At 43.8% G+C, this 18,994-nt stretch overlaps 1 protein-coding gene across 1 annotated transcript in view; it reads left to right on the forward strand.

The window, feature by feature from the left end:
- Adam32 (ADAM metallopeptidase domain 32) overlaps positions 1-18,994 on the forward strand; it is a 75,577-nt gene that overhangs the window by 689 nt on the left and 55,894 nt on the right. The window contains exons 2-10 of the mRNA XM_055593352.1: positions 220-286; positions 416-647; positions 3,902-4,030; positions 5,790-5,850; positions 6,388-6,598; positions 7,742-7,848; positions 11,045-11,109; positions 16,205-16,266; positions 18,690-18,765. Coding sequence (XP_055449327.1) covers positions 220-286; positions 416-647; positions 3,902-4,030; positions 5,790-5,850; positions 6,388-6,598; positions 7,742-7,848; positions 11,045-11,109; positions 16,205-16,266; positions 18,690-18,765 — 1,010 coding nt within the window. The remainder of the gene's footprint in view (positions 1-219; positions 287-415; positions 648-3,901; positions 4,031-5,789; positions 5,851-6,387; positions 6,599-7,741; positions 7,849-11,044; positions 11,110-16,204; positions 16,267-18,689; positions 18,766-18,994) is intronic.

An 18,994-nucleotide genomic window follows, 5' to 3' on the forward strand; every position in this document is an offset into this window, starting at 1 on the left:
AGTACTGGAAGGGTGGGGTATGTGCTAACACTGGTGCGCCAGCCATCGGGAGGACGAAGGCAGTGTTGAGGGCTGTGAGTCCGCAGGAGCATTGAGGAGGGCCGAAGTAGTTGACCGGGCCTGACTACCGCGTGGTAGACGCACGTGACTGCCGCGCGGGAGGTTTAGCTAGGGCAAGGGCCGAAATGTAGGGGCTGTACAACGTCTGGCATCTGCCAGGGCTGCAAAAATTAGTCGCACGTCTGAAAAGGAAGTTAGGTGAATTTGAGCCAAAGCGGAGAATCGGGTAGGAAGAAGGCGGGCGGGCGAGGCCACAGGAGCAGCGCCTGTGGAGGTGCAGGCTTGGAGTAAGAAAGTCACTGTAGAAGGAGCACATAGGTGTACGCTCTCTTTTGACCCCTCGTGTGGCCCGTAGAGTGGGGCCCACCCTGCCCGTGCGGGCTTTGCCGCGGCCCGGGACAGCGTGCGAGCTGGGCGAGGTGGTGGCCGACGGAGGCGGGGTACGGGTGGGTGCGCTCCAGCACGTGCCCACGCTCCCGGGAAAAACGGCTTTGCAACTGCCTAAGGTGTTCCAGGAGGCGCCATGTTGCACCCGCTGCTGCCGCTGCTGCTGGCCGAGCTGGGGGGCTTGCTGGCATCAGGATCCGGTGAGCACTCCCTGGGGCCGCTTCTCTGAGGTTGGGGCCACTCTTCTTGTACGTCTCTCGTGCACATCAGACAGCTCAAAAAGTGTCCCCCAAAGAGCTCTCCCATCAGCTTCTGGAACCCCACTTAAGGCGTCCACAGATAATTGCTCCAACGTGACGTTCATGCAATACTGATTCGTCCAGAAACACGAAAGAAAAGCCAATAAGCTACAAACCCCCAAACTCAGAGCAAGTGCAGAGGTGCATGTGGGGGCTGGGAAGGGCGGGACCTTGCTTCGGTTTTGGAATCTAGTGGGCACCACAGCAAGCTGGCGGGTTGTGATGTTCAGCTGCTGTGAGTCCAGCCCTCCAGCAGGGTCAGTCCAGCGCTCGTCTCCAGCTCTGAGGAGTTGGAGAATTGTCCTCCTGAACTTGTGGAATGCCTCCTTTAAAAGGTAGAGCAGGGGGTCACATGGGCAGGTTCTGGGATTGTTCTCTTCGTGGTTCATTATATTAGAAGGAGGAATTTAAGATCGTATACTAACGTTTAAAGTATTAGGATCATACCCTTCATACGTCAACACTCTTCAAAAGGAGAACGTTGGTAGCCTTTTCAGATAATCACAGGCTTTCTGCATGTTACCCCCAAAACTGGACAAACAGAAAAAGAATAGTTGCAGTATAGAATCTAAAAACACCAGCAAGCTTTCCTGTTCTTTTTAATTTTTAAATTAAGACAATTACCTCCCTTCCCTTTCCTCCCTCTAATCTGTCCACCCCCCCCAACTCCCTTGCCACTTTATTTATCATATATTAAATATCTATATATGTAGGTACCAGCAGAAATTTCTTTATGAAAGTCAATGGGATATTGATATTAAAATTTTATTTTTATGCATGCATATCTTAATGTATTATCTTTATTCTTTTTAAACTGTGAGAAATAAAAAAAAATTACCAACAGCTTTTTAAAGATTTTTTTTTTTCAGTTTAAACTTTACTTTGCGTATGGGTGTTTTGCCTGCATCTAAGTCTATGTACCACCTGTGTACACGGTGCCCTTTGGGGTCAGAAGAGGGTGAACCAGAGAGGATTCTCTAGAACTGGAGTTAGAGACAGTTGTGTGCTGGGAACTCAACCCAGCTCCTCTGGAAGAACAGTTAGTGCTTTTAACCTCTGGCCCATCGCTCCAGCTCCTCAAACACTTTTTGTTTTTTCAGAAAAATCATTGAACTTTACTTTTTAGGGCAGTTTCAGATTCACAACAAGACTGTGCAGAAAACGGTTTTTGGATTTAGGCCCTGCCTGCTTTCTGTCCTCCCACAAGGGTCAACCCCTGGAATTGCAGGGATAGGCGTGATTGCTCTCAGGTTCTGGATGTTCTATGCTTTGCACTAAGACGCCCGTCGCTGCAGCATCACGCTCAGTCCCACTGACCTGAGACAACCCTGCTCTCTCCATCCCTAAACAGCCACCACCTTCCACTGCCCGCCTTTCCAGAAGGTTGTGTAGTTGAAATCATGCACCACGTAGCCTCGCAGACAGGTTTATTTTCATTTGAAGCATGTACTTTAGATTCCTTGATAGCTTATTTCTTCACAGCGTTGAAAAATTAGCCATTTCATTGTCTGTGTCAAGCACAGTCTGTCCACTTAGCTGCTGAAAGACCTCTCAGGGCTTCCCAGCTTTAACAGTGGTGAAGACAGCCGCTGTCTACATGCTTGTTCAGGTTTTGCTTGAACACGTTTTTATTCCTGATGGTAAGAGGACGTAGTGGTGTCTCATTGTTTTAATTTGCAAGTTCCCAATGGCATGCTTCTGAAATCATCGTGTCTGGCTTTGAGTTTAGCTGTTATCATTGAGCCATGTCTTCAGTTGCCAAAAATCTTTATATAGGCTTACATTATTTTTATTTATTATTTTTTGAGAGTTGTCTTTACAGGTTATTTGTCCATTTTAAAATGTGGCTGGTGTGCCACTATTAATTTGAAAATTTCTTTGTATGTTTTGGGTAATGCTCTTTTATCAGACTGCGATATTTTATTTTTAACTTTTTTCTATGTGTGTATATGTGGTGTGTACGTGTGTGTGTGCTTGTGCGTGTGTATAGGTTTGTTTGAGTTTATGGATGTATGGTACAGAGATCAGGGGACAACCAATTCAGATGTCAGTTTCTCCTTTCATTTTATTTATAGATGCTCTTTCGATTTTCATTCTGCATAAGCCAGGCTAGCTGGCCCTTCAACTTCTGGGGATTCTATCTCCTCATCCAGTCTCTCCACAGGATCGTGGGAGTTACAGATGTGGCCTCCTATGCCCAGCTTTAGTTCAGTCCTGGAGATTTGAACTCAGGTCCTTATACTTGCAGGATGGCTCTTTTATCCACGAGCCTTCTCCTCAGCCCAGATCTGTGTTTTTTTTTTTTTTTTAAAGATTTATTTATTATGTATATAATATTCTGTCTACACATACAACTTCACACCAGAAGAGGGCACCAGATCTCATTATAGATGGTTGTGAGCCACCATGTGGTTGCTGGGAGTTGAACTCAGGACCTCTGGAAGAGCAGACAGCGCTCTTAACTTCTGAGCCATCTCTCCAGCCCAGATCTGTGTTTTGAAGAACGTTTTTTTTCAGTGTATGCCCTTCTCATTCTCTTTGAATTTTTTTTGCTCTTTATTATTCTATTGTATCCCTTTCCAATTCCTTTTTAAAAAAATGTTTTAGAGAATATACTATATTACTCTTTATTATAGAAACCCATGTTACGAAGGCCACTTAAAATTCTTCCTCCTATGTAATTAGATATCTGGCAAAACATCTGCCAATCTTGCTTCCCCAGCCCGAGGACACACCAGACACACACACAGCCACTATCTACAGGCTTGTTCTGCTGTAATGTGTCAATATGATTTTCTTTATCCTACTTGGTAGATGGATTATACACCATATATAGCACATTTCATTAAAAATCCTCGGGGTTATGAACGAATTGTATTGGGTTGTATTTTAGCCCACCTGAAAATTTTAATTAAGGAAAGTTTAGGTATAAGAACATTGTTTGTTCTTGTTCGGTGGTCTTCTAGATTCCATAGGTTCTCTATGCATTTCTCCATTTTCTTATTCTTGGTTCTTGCACGGTGTTTGTTTGCTGTCACTTTCATTAATGGGACCCTCTTAAAAAAGTGTTCAGTACCGGTACTAGTGAAGTGGCTGCTGTGTTAATTTTACGTGTCATCGCTATTGTCCTGTTTTTGATCCTTTTGTTGTTGTAGATTATGATACCATCATCCACATATGATAACATACGTGTCCCTGTCCCTCAGTTCTGGACGGTGGTCATGAATTGCTGCTCTAGTCCTAGCTGTAACAGTAATGTGAGCGAGGGCGTCCACCGAGCAGAGGTCTGTTGTGCCTTACTTGAAGCATTCTCTTATTGCTGTGAAGGGGTTGGCGTGTGAGCGCCATGGCACGTGCAGGGAGGTCAGAGGACAAGTTGTGGAGTCGCTTGTCTCCTTGCACCTTTACACGGGTTCCGGGAATTGAACTCAGCTCACCAGACTTGCATGGAAAGCACCTGCACCTGCTGAGCCATCGTGCCTGCTCAAGTGTTTTGTTACTGCCTAGTCGTTTAGAAGAATCAAACACAGGAAGCTATCGTCGGCGAAGAGTTTTGAACCATGCACGTTTTCTTCATGCGTCTGTAATCCTATGCTTTTACTGCTTCTGTGTGCTGAGGATGGCAGGACTATTTCTTTTTTCTCATTTATAATGGCTGTAGGGCTTATTGGGGTAAATTCTTCTTGGTCATGCTTTAACAATTAGGTTACACTGATTAAAGTTAGTTTATTAATATTTTACTTAGACTGTCTGTGGCTATTATATTAGCCATGTAAGACAAATATGACTTTCTCTCTTTGTGTCTGTCTTTATTTCAGAGAAATGATACACTCTTTGATTGTGCTAATATATAAAACTACTCAAGGCTTTTTGATCTGTCCTTCTCTATCTTCTCCTGGGTCCCTCTCCCTGTCTGTTCTTTCTTCCCATATTGATTTATTTATTAATTCTTCCCCGCATGGCCATTTTTTATAGTTACGTTGTTTATTTCTTTCAAATTTTTATTTGAAGTCATTATAGAATTCTCTTATGGGCTTCTGTGAAGATTCTTGCTAAGGGGTTGGAGAGATGGCGGGGTATGTAACAGTGCTTGCCATGTAAGCATGAGGGTGTGAGTTCGGATCCCCAGTACTGACGTTAAACAAACAAACAAACAAACAAACAAACAAAAAAACAGATGTGGCTGCCTGCACCTGTGGTTCCAGTGCTGGGGTGGGGCCTAGGGAGAAGGTTCTGAGAGAGGGAGACTTTGGGGACCCGCTGGCTAGCCTAGCCAGAAAACAGTGAGCCCCAGCTACAGCCAGAGACTGTCTCAGGGGAGAAGGCAGAGGGACAGGCAATGGTATCAGATCCCCGCTGGCCTCCACATACCCTCATGGGTGTGCACGTACCTGCATGCGTGGTGGTGGCCAGAGGAACTGCAGTCAGCAAGGGAGCTTATGGAGCAGGGCTCACAGAAGCCCCAGAGGGCTCATGTCCAGAAAGCCCCTTGCTGCTGCCAGGCCTATTGTGCTTGGTGCCACATACTTAGCATACTTAGCGAGGTGTGATTATTTGCGAAAGATTCCTATTCCTCTCTGGGCAATTTACCCGCGATTCGTAATCGTAGTGAAAATTCTTGTTTTCTGAGGCCCCACAAAATTCAGGGTTTACCTATTACTGTTAACACAGTTTCCTTATCCTGAACAGACTGGTGTGGTGGTATGCTACCATCACAAAGTTAAAATACAAGCCCATGGCCTGAATGTCGGACAATGAGTGATGGCTGGCAGGTCACCAGATAAGTGATACCTGTTGGGAAAACCAAGGTCTGTGTTAGGAAGTTGCCGAGCAGTTTCTGCCCAAACAGTATGAAACGGTGTAACAGGCTCTACCCTACAGGGTGAGGACACTCAGAGCGTGAGCAGGTTCCATGACAGCCCATGACTGGTCACCCCTCAAAGAAAAAAGTCACCTCCAGAAACAGCCAGGAACAGATTAACAGTGAAGGCAATAAGCCCAGAAGTATGGGCCCCTTCAGGGTTTTAAATGGTGACATTCCAGATCCTAAAGTGTGAAGGCTTGAACCGCAGGAAAAACTCTCAACTCGATAGCATCACTCTAGGTAAAGCTCTATTTAGTTACTTATTTGTATTCAAGAGAACTGTCCTTTTGCTTATATGTTAATTTTGCTCTTGTATTTTTAAATTTTCCTCCAGTTCTATTGATTCTACTTTTAAAACGGAAAAATATTTTCTCAATTGATTGGAATAAAAATAGTATTTGTGGTACTGACACACATTGCTTAGAGAATATATTTACAAAGCAGGGACATAGAATCCTGAAATCTTCCATCAGGGGCTCATTGGGTAAGCATACCTGCTGTCACTCGTGTCAACCTGAGTTGATGGGACTCAAAAAGCGGAAGGAGGAAACTGACTACAACAAACTGCCGCGCCCTCCTCACACGTATACACAGACACACACAAACAAGTGAACAGAAATTAAAGAAAATTAAAAAATCCAGTATTTTCAAAGTGTGTTGCATGCATATGTAAAATGTAATAAAACTTATTATTTTGAATAGTTAATTAAAAGCACAAATGGAAAGCAGCATTGGTCCAAAGCTTGTCCAGGCTTTTCTCGTGTGGGTTTCCTCTAGCTTTGTACATGAGTGAAGCTACACCGTCCCATGCCTGCTACTTGCGCTGCGACAGTGTCCAGAAACTTCTTATGGGAAGAAGAAATTACTTTTGCTCTCAGTTTCAAGTGAGTTCAGCCCTGCAGTTCTTGTCAGCTTTCCAGCCACACCTTCGGACTGAGTTTGTACTCGTGCAGGCGCTCTGGAGAGTGTCTGTGCTTACATTCAAGAGGTTCTGTGACAGCAGTCGTTTGCTCTTTACACAGGGCTCCTCAGTGTGTGTTCTCCCATGTGCCCCAAAAGTTGTGCAATAATAATAATAATAATAATAATAATAATAATAATAATAATAATAATAATAATATAGCAGCTTTCACGGAGAGTCTCTCTTGAACATTTTTATGAATTTAAGAGGAATGGTGAAAACTGGATGGTTTCCCGCAGCCTTTATCTTCCTGAGTTGCCTGTGTACCACTATGTTTTTGAAAGCCCATGAGAGAAATGGAGCTATCCCCATACTGTTCATATTTATAGGGTTTCTCTCAGTGCGTGTGATTAAAGAGGCTTTCTCCCACCTCCCTTATGTTGCAGTCATCCATCCTTAGCGTGCATTATCTCACGTCTTTGAAATTTTTCTGAAGCAAATCATTCTTTTCACATTCCTCACATTCCTCTCGGTGTGAGCTCCTTAATGAACCAAGAGCAGACTGTTGCCAACGCAGACTTCCCCACGCTCCCTTCATCCCTGCGGATTTTGCTGCGGTGGTTTTAAAGTCAAGACGAGGAAGGCTTTTCCAGAATCGTGCATTTATGTGGCTTCTTTCTGTATCCCTGACACTCATGGTTTTGTGCTCCGTAATCTGATAGGTTAGTTGAGATGACTGGCAGATGAAGGCTTTTGTACGTACTCTGCATCCCTTTCCTTTACCCCTGAGGTCTTCTTGCTTTTGATTGGACCCTGGAATCTTGTAGAGTGTTTCTTTATGCCGACTATTCTCTCTGCTTTTACAAGGTCTCTCTACCACATGACTTCTCAGATTTGTCCCGGGCTGTTGTACTGACTCCAAAGTTTTTAGTCTTTGTACCTTTTTTTTTTTTTTTTTTTTAATTTAAATTCAGACTCTGGAAAGTCAACACAGATTACTTGAAAGTATAGAAAAAGTTAGATTCTAGATGCCTGGTGACCTCTCAGGGTCTCTAGTTCAGTTACCAAGGTATTCCCCTTTCATAGAGCAAATCTTGGAGCGGCGTAGGTGAATGTCTTGTCCTCTAAGTGAGTGAATGTGGGCACCACTACCCAGCGAGTCCGTGTTCTTGAAGGTTGCTAGAATCACATGTTTGTAGACTCCCCATCATGCTGTCTCCCCTCCTCTAGCCAAGCATCCCAGGCCCTCCCACTTATTCCCTCTCCAGAGCCCCCGGACTTAGACGATCTGCAGCTGGTAAAAATCACGCCCTTGCCGGAGCACAAGACAACCATGTGTAACCATACACAACAGCTGTGGACAAGCTTAAGCCGCCCCATAGCCCACACCTGGGGTTAAAACACAACCATACCTACATAACACTTCCGCAGCGAAGTCCTGTGTGAATGTCCCAGCTTCTTACTGAACTAGTCAGGAGCACGAGTCATTTGAGCTGCAAGGAAGCGTGGTGGAAACTATGAGAGCGAAAGGCCGGTCGCATGCCACGATCTATCTCTCGTTGGGCTGTGTGGGCATCCGTGTCCACATTTACCCTTCTTATCATCCTGAAGCTTTCAAGAAACAGCACACAAAACAAGTGTCTGCCTCATACTATACAGGAGAGCCATACAAATTCATTTACGGAGTGAAATTTTTGTTACTGGGAGGATTTCCTTATTCTCTCATCTTTGGGGGGACCAAGCATAAATGGGTTTGTAAGGTGACAGTAGCTGAGGTTTTAGTCTGAGTCCTGTGGGTTTATGAGGCTTGCTGGGAGTAGTTGGCTATAGTAGCGTGCAGAGGTCTCGGTTGCCAGTTACACAGCAGAATTCTAGCCTCTTCTGGAACCCAGAAGTGAGCTAAAAACATTCATAAAAGAAATACATTCATAAAATAAGTATAAAATTACTTTCCTGTGCCTTCCATGAAGAGTTGCCACAGACTGGTGGTTTAATAAGACAGAAATGTATCCTCTCATTGCTCTGGAGCCCAGAAGTCTGACGTGAGGTCTGGCCAATGCTGATTGCTTCTGGAGGACCAAAGGGTGTTGGCTGTTATAGTTTTTGTTGTTGTTCATTGGTTTGTTTTGGATTCGTAGTGTGATGCACTGCTCCAGGCTCTTCCGCTGAGAAAGCAACTGTCATCTTTGCGGGGTGTTCGTTCCTTTATATGTGGCTTGTTGTTCATCTCCCGTTTTCCATTCACTTGCCTGTAGTGTATATTTACTGTTTCACATTCCGTGCCTTGGGGTTGATCTAGATACTGCCTTGGTTTTTCATACTGTTCGTGTTTTTTTTGCAACGAGATCTGGTCATGTGTATTGCTTTTGTTAGTTCCTTTTTTGATATGGACAGAGCAGGTTAGGGCCAAACGCAGAAATGGCTCAGATGGAATAAGTCAGGCGGGCACAGGGTGCTGGGTGGGCATGAAGGATGTACCTTCTGGTCCAAGCCTGGAGCTTGGAGGTAGGTCTGGACACTTGGAGAAGGTGTGTGGTGTGGAGGATCAGACAAGACACTCTGGACTAGAGCATGGTATGTTTATGAGATGTGCAGGATCTAGCTGAGCAGAAAAGCTGTAATATGGCACAAGGGGCCTGAAGGTTGGAGGTAGGCAGAGCGTATCCTGGATGGAGCCTGGGCATTGGGGGACATGCAAGCAGGAGTGGCCATACTAGGCCAGGGCACAGGATATGGAGCCTTGCCTATATCTGGGTGATTGAGAAGGGCGTGCGGGCGAGAGAATTAGATGTGTTCACCCAGACTCACCCTGGTGAAGTGTGGGCAGGATCTGGCTGCGTGGAGAGGTTGGTGTTGGGATCTGTAAGCAGGCATCTCTACGGCCAGCCCCAAGGGACCTGACAAACCAGATATCAGGCAACTGTGAAGCCACCTACGGACCACCTGAAACCACCTGAGCATGCTCGGAGTCACCTTATAAGAGAACTCTACCTCCAATCTCTCTCTCTCTCTCTTGCCCTGCTCAGAGACGGTCTCTGAGACCCCTTCCCCCTTCCCTTATGTACCCTTCCCTTAATAAACCTCCCGCATGGAAGCAGTCACAGGGCATGATGTGTGAACCCACCGTGTAACTTTGCTGCACAGTCCTAACAGTTGGTGGTTGTGTCATTTTAATTTTAGCCTTTCTGTACCCTCAACTCACACGCTTGACCTTAATCTACAGTAAATTGAAGAAAATGGGGATGCTCCCACATCCTTCTTCCTGTGCCACATTTCCTGACAGCGGGCATAGGCATAGTGTTATCTGTCCACCATGTGGCTATGGTCCCCACAGTTGCAGCCTTCACTCTGTATGTGAGTTTATTTAATGTTCATGTCTGGTCTATGTTTAGTACTATATAGAGAGAGTTATTGGGAGAAATTTTTCTGTCTTTCTGCCAAGTGCATGAAGATTAATTTTTTTTGGGGGGGGGGAAATTTGTTCATAAATAGCCACCTCTCCTTGGGTAGTTAAATGACAGTGTTGTTTAGCATAAATTTCTTGGGTCCTCAATTCAATCATTTAAATAGAGTGTTTTACTATTGAATACCAGAGCCAGGCTGCATTTCTCCCTTTACGTCTGTCATAGTTTGCCTTCCAGAGCCGTGATAAACTCCATCCATGACCCAAAGCAACACGGGGAGGAAAAGGTTTATTTCATCTTACAGCTCTGTCTCAGTCCATCGCTGAGGAAGCTTAGGCAGGTACCCACGGCAAGAACACGGAAGCAGGAACGGAAGCAGAGGCTATGGAGGAAAGCTGCTTACCGGGGTGCTCTCTCAGCTCATTCAGCCTGCTTTTGTTGCAACTCAACACCAGTTTCCCAGAAGTGGGCCTGGGTGATACCATAGTCAGTGGTTAATCAGGAAAATGGCCCACAGGCTTGCCTACAGGTAAATCTTAGGGAGCCATTTTCTCACTGCACTTCTCTCTAGCCTGTGTCAAGTTGACAATAACTAACCACAATGATATAAGATGTTTTTTTCTACCTGTATTTCCACTTGATGCTTGATTTTAAACACTCAGCTATGTCATTGGACCACAGCTTACCTTTGATTCATTGCTATCCATTATTCCCGACAGGCTATGCCCTTTCTAGTCTGTTGCTTTAGATTTTTAGCCAGGTTTTCTTGAAGTTTACCCTTGATTGGTTTGTTTTTGTCTATGTGTTCTTGTGAATAACAGGTTCTGAGTATGTTGAGTGTCTCCTTTGGTCTTTCAGGACCATTTTGTCTGTTTCCCAAAGTCAGTGTTTTCAATGTTTTTGTGTTCTGTTTTAAATATGGAACACTTCATGAATTAATGTGTCATGGGGCCGTGCTAATTTTCTCTGGCTGATTCCAGCCTTGGGACATGTACTCGTGCAGTGAGCATTAGAATTTTCAAAATAGCACACGTTGATGAATCATTCGTATTGGCTACATAAACCTCATGAAAGAAACTGAACATCTAGGGAAGGTTACTAATAGTTTTTTTTCTCTCTCTCTTTTCAGATTCTCCAAGTTCATTTCTACAAATCATATTTCCAGAGAAGATTAAAGATAGAACAAGCTCAGAAGTAAGAAACGTTTTTTTCACCATATACATTATTATATAAAATTTCTTACTTGTATCACATAGCTGTGGAACACACAGATCATATCGTAGTATTATATGAATCTGATATTACTACTGATGATGAGTGTGAAGTTTTTATGGGAAAAGCAAACATAAAAATTAGGATGATCTACTTAAGAAAAACATTTCTCAATTCTTATTTTTAGCAGTTCACATACACAAAATAATAGAAAAAAAATTAAGTATCTCCCTTGACATTAAGGAGATGCCTGAAGATCCAGGAGATGCCTAACAGTCTCCAAAATGGTTGATTTCCTTAATACCTTTTAACAAAAACCTCTTTCCTTATGCTTCATCTCTGTACCCATAGTTCTCAAACAAAGAGAATTTTTATGCTAATGTTATAGAAAGCAAAAGAACTCATTTTGTTCACTGATTTTTGGAGTTGGTGTTTTGCTGTGTTAGGTGTCTGTAGGAGTCTTAAAAACATTTAAGTGTATCTGCCTTATAGGCGAGAAATCTCTCTGTGTGTGAGCGTGCATTGCATGGGCACACGTGTGTGCCGCTGCTCACGCGCATGCGTGCAGCTCAGGTGTGTGTTTGCTTGGACTCCAGACGTTGGTTTCTGGCATCATTCCTCGGGAGCGGTTTACCTTGTTTGGTCAGACAGGATCCCCCACTGACCTGGAGCTGCCCAGTGGGCCCCAGCAAATCTGTCTTCGCTCTTCCAGCATCGGGGATTGTAAGCACGTGCCAATCCCAACTGTCTTTTTGAAATGTGTGCTCTGGGCATCAAAGCCCAGTCTCCATGCTTGCAGGGCAAGTGTTTCCCCAGCTGAGCCATCTCTCCAGCATGCGACCATCTTTTGAAACATTTTTTTTTTAATCAGCGTAAATTGATTGCACAAAGCTGTGCATTTCTTCCCCCTCCCAGTATTTACTTCTTCTCCCTAATAGTCCCCTCCCACTTTCCTAGGAGATAAATGATCTAGATCACACTGACGTTCACAATTCTCATGCTGCAGAATCCATCCGTGGTAACGGTCACCTTGACGGTGAATACGCAGCTTGCAAACATGGCAGAGTCTACTTGGATGATGTTCCTCTGGTCCTAAGTAGTTCCCTCTGCCCAGCTGTGGCCTACCTCTCTTTCCATCCTTGGACCTTGGCAACCATTGATGAGCACGCTTATTTTAATTAGATTTATGTTTGTAACAGTTATCAGATCATTAAAATAAAATAATAAATGTGAAGTACCATATTTGTTTTTCCATTAATCACCATAGACATTTGGATTGCTTTTAGACATTGGCTGTTATGAAAGATTTTTCCTTCCTTTTGGTTATCTATTATATTATCTATATTGGTTATCTATTATACCCTTAGCAGTGAAGCAGATAACCTTGTGCTTGATGCACTTAGAGGCTACCATGTAGTTTTCCACAGTGTCTGTGACCACACTGATTTCTGTTTCACACTCATCATACACGGGCATTCCAGTTTCCCACGTGATGCTGCTTTCTGGCTTGCCCTTCATGGTTCGGTCAGCCTGCTTCGTTTTGCTTCCTGATTTTGTTTAAGACAGGGTTTCACTACATAGCTCTGGCTGGCCTAGACCTTGCTGACATCAACTTACAGCAACTCATTGTCTCTGCCTCCTGAGGGCTGGGATTAAAGACGTCAGCCTGCTTTTCGGCACAAACCAAGAGCACCTGGCTGGGGCTGGCACTGCCCACAGTGGCCTGGGCCCTCCCACAGTTAATCACTGATCAGGAAAATGCCTCACAGATTTGGTTTGCTGGCTGGTTAATCTGCTGAAGACAGGTTCTCAATTGAGGAGGTACCCACCCTCCCAGATGGCTCTAGTTTGTATCAAGCTGACAGAGACAACAACAACCAAACAGAAACAATAATAATAGCCCCTTTCAAGCTCTAACCACCACAGCTTCTAAGAGGAGGAAGAGATCACACAGGTGCGTGTGTGCAAAGCCAGAGTCGCAGGAGAACAGAAGGCGGAAGGAGAGGCCCTGGAGCTTGACTGTGCTGTCCTGCTGAGGATCCCGGCCTGCAAACACTCCCATGGAAGCTGCTCAGCACTAGTTATCTGCTTTGGAGTGTTTACCATTTAGGCCACAGGAGAGGCAAATGCAACTTTTTAGGGCATGTGATATGCGGTACTGTCTTAGTCAGTTGTTAGCTTGACACTCTGGGCCAGTTCCCAACCTGTGGGTAACGACTCCTTTGAGGGTCGAACAACCTTTTCAAAGGGTTCACCTAAGACCATGGGAATTTACATTACGATTCATAATGGTAGCAAAATTACAGATATGAAGTAGCAGTGAAAATAATGTTATGGTTTGGGGGGGGGTCACCACAACACGAGGAACTGTATTAAAGGGCTGAAGCATTAAGAAGGTTGAGAACCACTGTGTGGGGAAGATGGGGTGTGAATATCTGATATGTGACTCCTGAAGGGGTCTTGACTCACAGGTTGAGAAGTTTTGCTGTAGGGCATTTTCTTAGTGATTGATATGGGAGGGCCCAGCCCACTGTGGGTGGTGCCATCCCTGGGCTGGTGGTCCTATAAGGAAGCAGGCTGAGCAAGCCATGAGGAGCAAGCCAGTAAGCAGCATCCTTCCATGGCCTCTGCCTCAGTTCCTGCCTCCAGGTTTCAGTCGTACTTGGGTTCCTGTCCTGACCTCTTTCAATGATGAACTATGCGATAGAAGTATAAGCCAAATAAACCCTTTCCTCACCAGTTTGCTTTTGGTCATGGTATTTTACCATAGCAATATTAAACCTAAGTAAGACAGAAATTGGTACCAGGGTAGTGGGGGCATTGCCATGACAGGCTTGACCATGCTTTTGGAAGGATTATGGAAGAACTTTGGAACTTTGGGCTAGAAAAACCATTGAGTGTTCAAACCTCAGTGAGCTGCTCTGTGGGAGCTTGGAGAGAGATGCAGGGATGGAAGGCTGGCTTATGGAGTTCCAGAGGAATGTTTGAGAGTCACTTACAGACTGTCTTGGGAGATGATATGTATTCTGTGTTAGGAATCTGTGGTTCTGGTTAACTGGGACTGAAGAATCGGCCTGTGATTAACAAGAGACCAGAACCAATAAAGTAAAACCTTTGTTTTACTGGGACAACAGCTCCTGGTCAGCTGGAGCTAAGAAATTAGAGTCAACTAAGAAAGGTTCCAGCATCCCTGGGGTAAAGTCTTCTGGGAAGTGTTTCCTCAGAGTCCACACGCACACAGAAGCTGTGTTCCAGAAGTGGCCAAGACTATACCTTGTGCTAAGAGCTGAACTTGGTCCCTGTAGCTTTTAGTCTATTATTTCTTTAGCTGCTTTGTGGGTTCTTCTCCTAACTGTCTCCTAATATCTTCTCTGGCTCAGCTCAGCTTCTCCTGGCTCAACTGTCACCATCTCTCTTCCCTTCTCACTCTGCTAGCCCAACTGACTTCAAACGTCTCTTATTTTCATTGTGCTGAATCCCTTTTCTTCTTCCTTCTAGCCCTACTCAGTCTTCTTTCTTCTTGCATAAACTGTCTTCTCTGGCCCTACTCTTCTGTCTACTGGACCCTATTCCTGCCTACTTCCCAGTCCCACTACTATCTTCCTCCTACCCTCTCTCAGCTCTCAGCCTCTGCTGGCCTTTAATACCCTTCCCTGAAGTCCAAGAACCAACTGATACTGAAGGGCATAAGGCCAGACACATAAAGCATTTCATACTACGGGCCCCCAGTTGGTGGAGCAGTTTGGGAAAGATTAGGAGGTGTGGCCTTGTTGGAGGAGTGTGTCACTGGGGACGGGCTTGGAGCTTTCAAAAGCCCATTCCACTGCTAGTCAGTTCTCTTGTGGTTGCTTGTCTCAGGGTGTAGGCTCTCAGGGCTATGCTAATGCTGCAGAGCTGCCTCCCTGCCAAGACAGTCACGGATTCACCCTCTGAAACTGTAAGCTCCAATCAACGCTTTCTTCTAGAGTTGCTTTTGTCATGGTGTCTTCACAGCAGTAGAAGAGGAACTAAGAGCCACTGTGGCTGTATGCTGTAAATTTTATAGATTGTATTTTCATTCTAGGATTTTGAAATCCCTTTCTTAATTGCTTCAATAACCCGTGGGCTATTTTGAATTCTATTATTTAACCTCCATTTGTTTCTGTAGTTCCTGAATTTTCTCCTGCTGTCGCTTTCTGGTTTATGCCATTATAATCTGTTAAGTTTCAAGAAAGTCTTTCAGCTTCATCTTTTATTTATTTATTTTTTTTATGTGTCAGGGTGTTTGCCTGCACATAAGTCTGTGTACCAAATGCATGCCTGGTGCCCGCAGAGGTCAGACTGGGGCTGAGTCCATATCTCCAGCCCCTTATTTTGTGTTTTCAGACCTGCTTTACAAATTCATCCAAGAACAGGGAACAGATGGGGCTGCCCACCTTCATGCTGCCAGGAAGAGACTCTAGACGGCAGGGAGCTCTCATAGGTTGTTAAGGGTTAGTGATACGGAGAGTTCTAATCTCATGTAAATCAAGAGTGGCGATGAATGGGGCGTGGAGAGGACCTAGACCCCCTGCTCAGATGTAGCCAACCATCTCCAAGTGGGTTTCTTAGTAAGCGAAGCAGGGGCTGTCTGTGATATGGACTCGGTTGCCTGCTTTTTGATCACTTCCTTTGGAGAGAGGGGGTGGCCTTGTTAGACCACAGAGGAAGAAGATGTAGGCAGTCCTGATGAGAGTTGATAGGCTGGGGTCAGATGGCAGGAGGGGAGGTCTCCTCTTCTCTGTGGACTAGGGGAAGAGGATGGGGGAAAAAGGGAGGGAGAGTGGGACTGGGAGGAGATGAGGGAAGGGGATACAATTGGGATATAAAGGGAATAAATTATAAAAAATAAATTTATATATAAAAATAAAAGAATGAAATTTGGAAACAATGAACAGGTTATACAAAAAGTTAAACATTTTAAATATTTTTTAACACAGGCAGCGTGAGATGATTTAAGGAATTGTCCGAAATATGCTTGGCAGGGTTGGTTGATTTTTGGGTTGCTATTTGCTTCTCCTTGAAATCTGTCCTCACTTAATTTTTCCGGATTCTCTAGGAACAGATATCCTATGTTATTCCAATCAACAAGAAGCCATATACTGTGCACCTCGAGAAAAGGTGATTTTTGTTTTGTTTTGTTTAGATCTTTAGCTTCATGTTTATTTCTTTGAAACTGTTCACTTATAACTGCAGCGGAGTATAAGAGCAATAATACAGCTCATTAGAATTGTCAGTTGTCTCTGTTGTTTTGACCACCACTGAAATGAACAAAATATGCCCAGTAGAGGTTGGAATGAATTTTCAGTGTGAGAAAGAAAAACGACGTAAGTGGATGCCATGGAAACATGTGAAGGTGCCAGGCTGGGCATGCAGATGCAGGATCGTGCATATCCACAGAGAGGAAGGAGGAAGAGGGCAGGCAGGGCCAGCTCGTGGGCACCCAGGGAGAGATGGCGCCCAGTGAGTTACCAGGGTTGACCATTGTGAGTGCTCACCCTTAACCTCGGCCTGCCATTCATGCCCGACCGCTAGGGTGTGTGGGAAGGCGCCTCTGATTGCCTGTGTGAGACCAGGCTCCGTGGAGAGCAGCACGCTGGGTGTTCAAGTAAGGTGGAGGGAGGGTGAAGAAGCAAAAGGGAAATAGCAGCGCAGAATGTGCGAAAGATGGCGCCACAAGAACGCTGAGCTCAGGCTTGAGTTTTAGTGCACATGCTAAGGATAATAGGACTTTTCTTCAACCACATTATCAAAAACACAAATATTTATATATATTATTATATGTATTATTAACATACAGAATATACATTATGTCTAGTATATACTATGTTGTGATATATTTTATTTTGTGTAGTGTTTTAATTATAATATAGTTATATATTACATATAATATAATTATTACATTATATATAATATAGGTATATAATATATGAATGGCATAATATATAATGTAGGTACATATTATATATAATAAAAAGATTATTAAGGTGTACTATTAATAACCTAGAATTATTACAGTGTTATTATTTATCCCACTGTCAATCAAGAAAGGACATAGACACCTGTTATATTTTTAGTAAGCCTCATTTCACTGGGCAGATATCAACTCCCTGAACTACCTCGTTATCTCCCTGTCCCACGCCCCATGCCGTTTGCTCTAACCATTCCTATCTGGGCTGCTTCCCATCCGAAATAATGTAAACACTTGCACACTCTTTCCTTCCGGGCTGCTTCTCTGCGGCCATGCTGACCCTCAGAGTAAACTCTCCCTGGCCTTGTGGTTCTTTGCTAACCCACGCCAGTCCTGCTTCCTTCTCCTCCTCCCTTGTGCCTGTGTGTCTGTTCCCATAATCCTTCTGTCCTCCAAGCCCACAGACTTTGGCTCCACTTCCCTCACTTCTGTAGTGCCCAGGTGTGTGGGCATTTATTCAGCCAGTCAGGGATAATTTGGAGGCGAGGATTACAAATGTCATTTTGGATACGTGTCTGCTTGTAAAAGACAGCTAGCAGACCTCAGGGATCAAAATAATCAACATAGATGGTACCAGACCACCCCCATCATATATTCTATAATAATATATAATAAATATATACTATAGTATCATAAATAGCATATATTTTATGTTTATAATTATATGCAATGTAATTACAAACACATATTATAAATAAATATAAGTGTGTAATTATAAATATAATATATAATTATAAAATGTGATATATATTATACAATTATAAATAAAATAAATTTAATAATATATTACATATTATATACAAATAATGTCATATTAGATATAAATATGTCATATGTATTAGATTGACACATGTTATAAGCTATAACATATTTATATAATATATATTTGATATATATCAAATATACATAAATAAAGAGGCAGAAAATTATCATAATCCTCCGTCCAGTTTATATCTTGTAAACAGCAAAAAGGCTTTACCCTCTTGCAGCTCCTTCCTTTCTTAAAAGGATCCTGGTGGGATGGAGAGATGGCTCAGTGGTTCAGAATGCTCACAGTCCTTGTGAAGGACCTGGGCTCGTTTCTCAGAACTCAAACGGCTCATATCCAGTCGTTAACTCCAGCTCTGAGAGCTAGGGTGCCATCTATGGAAACCTATGCACACTGCTGCTTAAATCCATGCAGGCACATACATACCCTTAAAAAGGTAAATATTTTGAAAAATGAAAGGAATCCATCAAATTGAAGAGATTGTTTTGAGTAAATGTGTATTTATTTTGCATAAAGTGTAATGTATATCAAAGGAAATGCTGCCTTTATGGCAAAAGTTGGCTTTTTCTCCAAAGCTCCGGAGAGTGAACCTTCCAGGTTTGAAGGCCCCCTAGCCTCTGCCCAAACTACTTCCCTCTGCTGGAGCAGCTAGAGTACACCAGCACAGAGCACATTCAGGTTACCGTGCGTGGATGTGCTCCAATAAAGTTTTACTTACAGAAATCTGGGCTGGGGAGGGGCGCAGCTTGCTGATGTCTCTAAAAGAGTAACTCGGACATCTCTCTCTCTCTCTTCTGTACTTAGATATTTTTTAGCAGATCGTTTTATGGTTTATTTGTATAATCAAGGATCTATGCGTTCTCAATCTTCAGACGTCCTGGTAAGATTTAAGTTGTTTTACGAAATGTCAGAACACTTAAAAGAACCGAGTGAAGGGTTCCCCAACCTACAAGACCCTGGGGACCCTTAGGGGATATACTTAAGGTACACCTTTCCTAGTCACCATGCGCTTGCTCGCATCTCGGCAGAGTTCAATTAGTTGAATGAGGGCCTTTTCATTTTTCTCACTGTTGCTTCATTTTGGGCTTCTTTCTTTCTTTCTTTCTTTC

Source organism: Psammomys obesus, unplaced genomic scaffold (genome assembly GCF_907164565.1).
Source record: "Psammomys obesus unplaced genomic scaffold, mPsaObe1.curated_primary_1811, whole genome shotgun sequence".
Classification (NCBI taxonomy): domain Eukaryota; kingdom Metazoa; phylum Chordata; class Mammalia; order Rodentia; family Muridae; genus Psammomys; species Psammomys obesus.